Raw genomic sequence first — 9,862 nt, 5'->3', positions numbered from 1 at the left:
ATCCACAGATACCTGATGCAAGTCCTGAGCTTTTTGGAAGTGCTGCACTGAAAATTAGGTTCTTCTTGGCTTTCCCCACTGCCAGTCTAGCATTTGGCCTTCTCAGATTCACAAGACCAATTATCATTACATAGACACTTACTTTCTCTTTGTCCTTGTGAGTTTATCTCTTTACTGTAATTTTAGCAGCATAGGGAGGAAGTAAGAATGAATCTATGTTGAGAATTTATAAGAACCTCTTAATTTTTTACTTCAGAAGGGTGAGCTTTATGGTACATGAATTATATCTCAATAAAAAACATTTTAAAAATACAGAAGGCTGGGTGCTGTGGTTCATGCCTGTAGTCCCAGCTACTCAGGAGTTGAAATGGGAGGATTACATGAGCCCAGGAGGTTGGGGCTGCAGTGAGCTATGATCCTGCCACTGTATTTCAGCCTGAGCAACAGGTGAGACTATGTCTCAATCAATCAATCAATAAAAATGTGTCTGATGTGCCATCTTTATCCCCTAAAGTATGACTCCATATTTTAAAGATGAGGACAGTGAACCAGAGAAGCTGAAGTGAGAGGCTCAAGGTAGTGATTTTTTTTTCTTTCCTTTTCTTTCTTTTTTTTTTTTTTGAGGCAGAGTGTTGCTCTGTTGCCCATGCCGAGTGCAGTGGTGCAATCTTGACTCACTGTAGCTTCAACCTCTTGAGCTCAAGCAATTCTTCTGCCTCAGCCTCCTGTAGCTGGGACTACAGGCACATACCACCATGCTTGGCTAATTTTTGACTTTTTGGTAGAAACGAGGAGGTCTTATTACGTTGCTCAGGCTGGTCTCAAACTCCCGGACTCAGGCAATCCTCCCGTCTCAGCCTCCCAAAGTGCTGGGATTACAGGCCTGAGCCACCACACTCAGCTAGTGATGTTTTTGTTTTGTTTTTGTTTTTGAGACAGAGTCTTACTCTGTCACCCAGGCTGGAGTGCAGTGGTGCCATTTCTGCTCACTGCAACCTCCGCCTCCTGAGTTCAAGCTGTTCTTGTGCCTCAGCCTCCCAAGTAGCTAGGATTACAGGCATGTGCCACCACCACTCCTGGCTAATTTTTGTATTTTAGTCGCCATGTTGGCCAGCCTGGTCTTGAACTCCTGACCCCCAATGATCCTCCCTCCTTGGCCTTCCAAAGTGCTGGGATTATAGATGTGAGACACTGCACCTGGCCAGATAGTTTTAAGTGATGGTTTAGATAAATCCACCCCAGAGTTTTTAGTCGTTTCTGGCCTTGCTGAATTACATTTTGGTGACAGTGGCACAGAATTTGGCTCTTCAGTCAAAGACCCTGGGCACTTGCCATTCTGGCCTACACCGTTTCTGCCAGAGAACCATTGGCATTCTGGAAAACTAGCTATCTTTGCAGGGGCGAAATGGTTTGCAGGACACTGAGTTGAACACTGGTGTAAAAATTTAGAAATATTGTTAATCATTTAATTGTTAAATATACATATCTCTTATGCATTTTATACCCTATGGTAATCTTAGAGAGAGATGAAAAGATTAGAACGGTGATGGTGGAGACTCCAAGAGAAAAGGGACAATGGCTCTCCCAGCACTCCTTTCCCTACCCAGTTCACATATGTAATTTGATAAATACGCAGAATCCAGAGTGACTTAAAAACATACAAGAAAGATTAAGTAGTCTATGGCTTTTCTTAACATAGCCAAAATCAATAGTGTGAGATCGTTTCCTGTTAATGTTTAGGTATTTACGTGTCCAACCTCCATTAGTGTTAAGTACTCTTTCCTGCCAGTACCTGTTTCTACACATTTTTAAAAGTTGTTTATTTCATATTCACAGTCAGTCTCTTACATGGCTAAGGGGATACAATAAGATGGTTATTCAATTATCTTAAGCAAAAAAATGTTCATTACCTGACAATAAATCAATTTTTCTCCAAAACTTGTTCTTGATTCCTTGGGCCTCCTAACCTTCATCCCTTTGTTTACTACCATGATTCAAGCAGGAAGAGTCTGTCTTTCTCCTGGATGATGATACAATTTTCAAAATTGTGGTATCATATGCCTTCATTTGTTTGAACAATCAGAGAGCCAGAACTACCCTTTGACATAGGTAGGGTAGTCAGATTTAGCAAACAGAAATATAAGACACGTTGCTAAGAATTTAAGATAAATAATACATTATATTTTATTTAAATATACATTTAAGTATGTTGCAAATATTGTAAGGTATACTTTTTTGGTTTTTTTTTTGAGATGAAGTCTTGCTCTGTCACTCAGGCTGGAATGCAGTGGTGCAATCTTGGCTCACTGCAACCTCCACCTCTCGAGTTCAAGTGATTCACCTGCCTCAGCCTCCTGAGTAGCTGCGATTATAGGCATGTGCCACCATACCCAACTAATTTTTTGTATTTTTAGTAGAGACAGGGTTTCATCACGTTGGCCAGGCTGGTCTCGAACTACTGACCTCAAGTGATCCACCCACTTTGGCTTCCTAAAGCGCTGGGATTACAAGCGTGAGCCACCACTCCTGGCCAGGGATATACTTACACTAAAAAAATTACTTGTCATTTATCTGAAATTCAAATTGAACTGGGTGTCCTTTTATCTTATCTGGCAACCCTAGACGCAGGCTACCTGAAGCCCCTGCACTGGGTGCCCTGGGCCCCATAGAGACTTCCCACTTTTGTTCTCCTTGATGAGCAGTCCCTAGCATCAAATATCTACCCCCTCTTTATCGACTGTGCATCTGGTAGCTATAACTACAAAATCTCTTGCCTAAACTGGCCAACATCTGTTGTCAAGGCCTTCGCCTCTTCTCCCAGGACAGTCCTTTTTAGTGCAACCCTAGAATGGAGGTATGGCCAAGGCTCGGCTGATGGGAAAGGGTGGATAGAGATGGGATAGGTCCTAAGGCATCCAAGCACAAGGGAGTGGGCCGGCCCAGTGCAGGACAGAGTCAAAGTGAAAGGACAAAGCCAGAAGAGAAAGCCAGGGCCTCCATTTGTATCCTCGCCCCCGTCCCCACAAATGTGAGGGGTAGGACTACAGAAAGTATTCCACTTGCCACACATTCTGTGTGATTTCTTTTTTTTTTTTTTTTTTTTTTGAGACGGAGTCTTACTCTGTTGCCCAGGCTGGAGTGCAGTGGCCAGATCTCAGCTCACTGCAAGCTCCGTCTCCCGGGTTCACGCCATTCTCCTGCCTCAGCCTCCCGAGTAGCTGGGACTACAGGCGCCCGCCACCTCGCCCGGCTAGTTTTTTTTTTGTACTTTTTAGTAGAGACGGGGTTTCACCGTGTTAGCCAGGATGGTCTCGATCTCCCGACCTCGTGATCCGCCCGTCTCGGCCTCCCAAAGTGCTGGGATTACAGGCTTGAGCCACCGCGCCCGGCCCATTCTGTGTGATTTCTGCTGGCTATCGGTCAAGGAAGGTACATACAATGAAGGCAGAGTATAGAGTTTTTCCACTTACATAACTCGGTTTCTATCTATCCTTTTCAATACCTTCATTTGCTTCAGTGCATTTGTTTTTTTGGGGGGAGTTTACAATTTCTTGTAGAAATTTCACCCACAAATGAGTATTTTGAAAAAAGAAACTTAAAAAAAAATCCATGTTCCCATCAACAATAATAACACCACAAAGTAAATCTAGTGTTTCTTTCCTGTACTGAGCCTTTTAAATGTGGTTCAGCTCAATGCACCCAGGTGCTCTGTTTAAGTGCTAGTCATTCTCCAGAGATTCCTCAGAGTGCTAAAACATAAGACCTGTTCATTTCAGAAGTAACACAGCATAAATTGTAAGCGCAGATTCTGTCAGAAGAAAACAAATGAAGTAGTAGAAAGACACAAGAGAAAAGCAGGCTTTTGTAGAAATATCATGTAGTAGGAAGACGCAAGAGAAAAGCAGGCTTTTGTGGAAATATCATGTACTAGGATATTTATAGTATGAACAGTGCTCATTTAACTTCAAAGAGAAAATTAAGTTAATCTATCTCTAAGGCTCAGGATTGCATGTATCCACCTACGTGGGTGCATGCCAGAGTGCATTTTTTATACGGCACATTCTATCATTTGGGATTGCATTTGGCTCCATCTAACAGAAAGCCAACTATAGTGGCCTTACAGAGCCAGGCATTTATTTTTTTTCCTGTAAGAAGCAGGTCTCTGATGCCATGGATTCTTGGGTTCTTTCCACCATCCTTGGCTTGTGAATTTCTTCCTCGTGTTTGCAAAATGGCTATTGCCTCTCTAGGCAGGAATGGGAAGGGTGAAGGGCCAAGTAATGCTGCCAAGTCTGTCTTCTTTTTAAATGTTTTCTTGGAGATTCCAAGTAGTACAGTTTGCTCACATCTCATCGGATATTAATGAGAGAGACCCACCCCTAGCTGCAAGGCTGTTTCAAGTGCCCAGTGTTTCAGCTGGGCACATTGCCACTCCAAACAATATTTAGGTTCTCTTAGGAAGGAAAACAGGAAAGCTGTTTATCAGGTAGGCTATTAGCCATCTCTGCTGCATGTGAACTACTCTGTAAACTCTTCAAAAGACAAGACTTTTTTTCCTTTCAGCATGCATAACAAGTTCATCACTATACAGTAAGTTAAACAGATACAAACAGAATAAATATTTTAATGGACACTCATGTTCAAGTGCTATTTATTTGTCCACAAATTAGTACATTGACAGATTGTCTCTCCAGATGTTTATCTCTATACAATAGATCTCAGTATCAGCTAGTCAAAAATTCTTTACCATATACAGAATTTTCTGCTGGTGCCAAAATTTACCTTAATGTTACATTAAAAAAATTTGTAAAGAATCATATTGCACCTTTTTGGGCTCAAGCAATCCTCCTGCCTTGGCCTCCTGGGTTTACAGGCAAATGCCACCATGCCTGGTTTAAAATTACAATATTTATGAATTGCATGGTAGAATTAAAGGATGCAGAGATGACCAAAATCCAAAATAATCTTTGCCCACCTGGAACTTGTTTTTTTTTTTTTTTTTGAGACAGGGTCTTGCCCTGTCGCCCAGGCTGGAGTGCAGTGGCGCGATCTCAGTTCATTGCAATCTCTGCCTCCTGGGTTCAAGCAGTTCTCCTCTTGGCCTCCTGAGTAGCTGGGATCACAGGCGTGTGCCACAATGCCCAGCTACTTTTTGTATTTTTAGTAGACACAAGGTTTCACCATGTTGGCCAAGCTGGTCTCAAACTCCTGAGCTCAAGTGATCCACCCGCCTTGGCCTCCCAGAGTGCTGGGATTATAGGCGTGAGCAACCACGCCAGGCCTGTTTTTTGATTTTTTTTATTAGGCCATTTTAAGGACTTTACCACCTGGAACCTGTAACCTAATAGGACTGTGAAACATACACTGGTAGCATCCTGGCACCAGCGCTGGGGTGAGTGTCACAGGAGAGGAGCCAAGTGCAGTGAGAGTAGAAGGACTCAAAGAGAAGAGATTACATCTGGTTGAGTGAAACAGTAAACGTCACCAGAAGACACTGGAAGATGCAGGCTAGAGAGCACTACACTTTACATACAGCGCCACAGTATAGAGATATTAATAGCATGGAGTCACTTCAGGTAACTATAAGTAATTTAAAAACATCTGAATAACTGCTTCTTTGTTGTCTGTGGAGTGCTACACAATGCTTCGGGCTCAACGTCAAGCAATACAGAAAAGAAGCCCAGTTCATTTGCAGCCTCAGATGACTTATGAAATTTAGACACCATCTGAAGACCACGACCCATACAATCAAAGTGACTTCATGGAAGAGGAGTAACTGCAGAACCCTGTGAAAACAGATTGTTAAGGCTAATAATGAAAAGAACTGGATTGTTACAGGAACTTCAAACTGATCAACGGACACGACGCCTCAACACGCATTTTCCAAAGATCTCCGCTGATAATTCTGACCTTCGGTTAATCTAATTAATTTCTTTTTTTTTTTTTTTTGAGATGGAGTCTCGCTGTGTCACCCAGGCTGGAGTGCAGTGGCCGGATCTCAGCTCACTGCAAGCTCCGCCTCCCGGGTTTACGCCATTCTCCTGCCTCAGCCTCCCGAGTAGCTGGGACTACAGGCGCCCGCCACCTCGCCCGGCTAGTTTTTTGTATTTTTAGTAGAGACGGGGTTTCACCGTGTTAGCCAGGATGGTCTCGATCTCCTGACCTTGTGATCCGCCCGTCTCGGCCTCCCAAAGTGCTGGGATTACAGGCTTCAGCCACCGCGCCCGGCCAATTAATTAATTTCATTTGATTTAATTCATTTGAGTGTTGTCCTCAGTCCTGCACTCAAAACAGGTTTTTATTATATGGAAATCTTCCTAGCTTGTCACCTAAAAAATCCGCATTCTGTGGAAAGGACTATATAATTTTTCAAGAGATTCTTTGCAATTTTTACCTATGCTTGTTTATGACCTAGTTAGAGAAGACATCATACGGCATTATTTAGGTAATAAAATACAGAGAAAAAAGAGCCACTGGCATTTCTAAATAACGTTCCTGTGTTTTCTACTGTAAGTATAGGAAAGTAGGTGTTCGCAGATGCAGAGAAGGGGCAGCTCCAAGGCCTCGGAGGAAACTTTTGATTTTATAAATAACTTGATGGTGGAAGGCAAACGCCATCGCGGTTCCCAAGCAGGCTCCACTCAGCCTCCATGGCTGAGTCCATCTCCTCGCCGTCCTCTTCCCTCCTCCCGGCCGACTTCCAGCCGGTGCGGGAGTAGGGGCGCGCCCGGCCCTCCTCGCGCTGCGCCGCCCGCGCAGACGTGGCGGAGCGCACAGGTCGGCCGGGTCAGGTGGTTGGGTGACGCCCCGGGAAAGCGCTCCCGGCCGAGGGCGGGCGGCGCCGCCGCGCCCGACGCCTCTGGGGGTGGGGACTTCGCGGGAGTCGCCGGCGGAGGCAAGGAGGAGCTCTGCGCGGCGCGGCGCGGCGGGCGATCCGAGCTGGGACTGGCTGCAGGCGGCGGGGGTGCAGAGGACGCGAGGCGGCGGGCTGGAGACATGGACCGCGGCGAGCAAGGTGAGGGCGCGGACCCCGCAGGCTTGGGCTCGGGCTTGGGCTTGGCGCCGGGCTGCGCGCGGCCCGGCGCCCGAGCAGGTGCCGAGCCTCCTGGGCCGGCGCCGCAAGTTGCATCTCCCGGATCTGGATCTGGCATCCTGGGGCCCTGGAAGGAGCGGCTCTGGCGGGGGCAGATGGGGCTGCGTGTGTGAGTGAGTGAGTGTGAGTGTGCATGTGCTGAGTGTGAGTGTGCGTGTGTGGGGGAGAGGGAGGGAAGGTTCTGGGAGGTGGCGAAGGGGCTAGCGTCAGGGGCTGGCGGCAGTGATGCGCTTTGGGTGGAAAACCGCGTGAAGGGAGCACGGCACAGCCGGCTCTTGTAAGTGACTGGAACCAGGAACAGAGGAGAGTGGGTCGTTCTCGTCCCTCCAGGTGGGAAACCCCTCTCTCCCTCATAAATTAAGACTTTGCGCCTTCTTCTAAGTTCAGGTGGTTAGGATTTTTGGTGGCGTTTGAGCCCATGGAGGGTTTGGAAGGCAGATATTTATCATACTAGGAACCCCCAAATTGTGGAGTGGTGTCCGTGGGTTTGAGGGAAGAGAGCTTTTCGTAGGAAGGGTGAAATCCCACAACACAAAACCTTCAGTCTAATTTACCATAGCGTTGGGTGCACTTGTTTCTGAAAACAACTCAAGTGAAATTGCCCCCAAATAGAGCAGTAATAGGGCATGGTTTTCAGATTTAAATATTGTTTCATCCTAGAGATCTCTGCTGATCATAAGCCACTGACTGTACGCAGATATGTGTGGCACGATTTTAAAAAGATACATAAATGCTGAAGAAAGAAAACAAGGTAGGTAATCTTGGGAAGTGAGGACAGGAATCACTCCTGTTTTGAGCCCTGACACAAGTTTTCATGTATTGCTTATTTTCCTCCAGTATGTGCCGTCATGTGTGTATTTTTTTTTTTTTTTTTTTTTTTGAGACGGAGTCTTGCTCTGTCGCCCCGGCTGGGGTGCAGTGGCCGGATCTCAGCTCACTGCAAGCTCCACCTCCCGGGTTTACGCCATTCTCCTGCCTCAGCCTCCTGAGTAGCTGGGACTACAGGCGCCCGCCACCTCGCCCGGCTAGTTTTTTGTATTTTTTAGTAGAGACGGGGTTTCACCGTGTTAGCCAGGATGGTCTCGATCTCCTGACCTCGTGATCCACCTGTCTCGGCCTCCCAAAGTGCTGGGATTACAGGCTTGAGCCACCGCGCCCGGCCCACATTTTTATGTAAATCAAACCATATTCCAAATATACTATCTTGTACTTTATTTTTTTGAGACTCCATTTTTTTTTTTGAGTCTCCCCCTGTGGCCCACGCTGGAGTGCAGTGGCGTGATCTCGGCTCACTGCAACCTCCGCCTCCTGGGTTCAAGCGATTCTCCTGCCTCAACCTTCCAAGTAGCTGGGATTACAGACATGCGCCACCACAGCCCGGCTAATTTTATATTTTTAGTAGAAACGGAGGTTTCTCCATGTTGGCCAGGCTGGTCTCGAAGTCCTGACCTCAGGTGATCCACCCACCTCGCCCTCCCAACGTGCTGGGATTACAGGTGTGAGCCACTGGGCCAAGCCTGTACTTTACTTTCAATTACTTGTAAGATAGAATCTTTGGAGTCTTTCAACGCTTTCCTCGCTCCCCTTCAGATTAATTTCACACTTAACACAAGTGCTTATAGACATTATAATAAGCTTTATATGTATTGTCTATGTGTATACATACATTATACAGGTAATGTATAATATATATATACACATACACATTATTATCTAAATTTTAAGCTTCTTGAGGTTAGAAACATATTTCATCTTTGTCCTTAGTTGGGTAACATGATGACTTGCACATAGCAGACATGCAAATGTTTGAGTCAGAAAGCTTGTCACATGTCTTGTATATATTGTTAGCCGGCTTAGAGGCCACCATGTAAGTCAGCATTATGTCTGTCTGGCTTTCAATGGGGGCGACACAGGACGGGGGAGACATGATGACAAACGTGTCCACTGGTGTTTGTATACTAATCTGTTACTAATCTGTTTTACACTGTCATTTAACATAATGATGTTTTTAGAATAACTGGTACTTGTCAAAGTAAATTAAATGGCTGTGTTTTACTTACGTGAGTGGAGTAACTAGTTTTAATGGTGTTTGTGTTCTAGCTTGGGTGGTAAGAATGACAGTCATTGGTAGCACTGCAGTATTCCAACTTGGTAATACATTTTGTGTAGTTTTTATAGGACTAGTTTAAGTGTCTCATTCTAAGACATATTTTTTTCATATCTTTAGCTTGTAAGATGAGTCTTTTCCTGTCTATATTTTCCCCATATTTTCTTTGGTTGGGGTGGAGGACTCTGCTCAGAATGAAGGCACTGCTTTGGGAGGGTCAGTTCATTTACTCCCAAGCTTTGCTGTGTTAGAACTACGTGGCCAAGGCTGGGTGGGGTGGCTTATGCCTGTAATCCCAGCACTTTGGGAAACTGAGGCAGGCAGATCACTTGAGGCCAGGAGTTTGACACCAGCCTGGCCAAAAAGGTGGAACCCTGTCTCTACTAAAAATACAAAAATTAGCTGGGCGTGGTGGCACTGGCCTGTAGTCCCAGCTATTCAGGAGGCTGAGGTGGGAGAATCACTTGAACCCAGGAGGCAGAGGTTGCAGTGGGCCTGGATCAAACCACTGCACTCCAGCCTGGGTGACAGAGCGAGACTCTGTCTCAAAAACAAAACAAAACAAAACAAAAAACAAACCCACCTAGCCATTCCTTACTTTGCTTCCATCTGCCTACCTGCCTTTTCATCTTTATGTTACCAGTGCACACAGTAGGTACTCA

At 45.6% G+C, this 9,862-nt stretch overlaps 1 protein-coding gene across 5 annotated transcripts in view; it reads left to right on the top strand.

The window, feature by feature from the left end:
* The first annotated feature begins 6,433 nt into the window (after positions 1-6,433).
* The window catches only part of TPD52 (tumor protein D52), a 136,585-nt gene continuing 133,156 nt past the window's right edge, over positions 6,434-9,862 (top strand). For 2 of the 5 annotated variants that reach the window (XM_077942515.1, XM_077942514.1), the window contains exon 1: positions 6,870-7,015. Coding sequence is in view for 3 of the 5 variants with exons in the window: in XM_015145521.3 (XP_015001007.2) it covers positions 6,538-7,015 (478 nt within the window). In the remaining 2 variants the exon portion in view is untranslated. Of the gene's footprint in view, positions 7,016-9,862 lie in introns of all 5 variants that reach the window. The other 3 variants (XM_015145521.3, XM_015145522.3, NM_001266142.1) reach the window with 3 other exon arrangements.

The sequence above is a fragment of the Macaca mulatta genome, chromosome 8 (assembly GCF_049350105.2).
Source record: "Macaca mulatta isolate MMU2019108-1 chromosome 8, T2T-MMU8v2.0, whole genome shotgun sequence".
NCBI classification, from domain to species: Eukaryota; Metazoa; Chordata; class Mammalia; order Primates; family Cercopithecidae; genus Macaca; species Macaca mulatta.
Note: the sequence above shows the minus strand (reverse complement) of the source record. Positions and strands in the feature narration are given on the sequence as shown.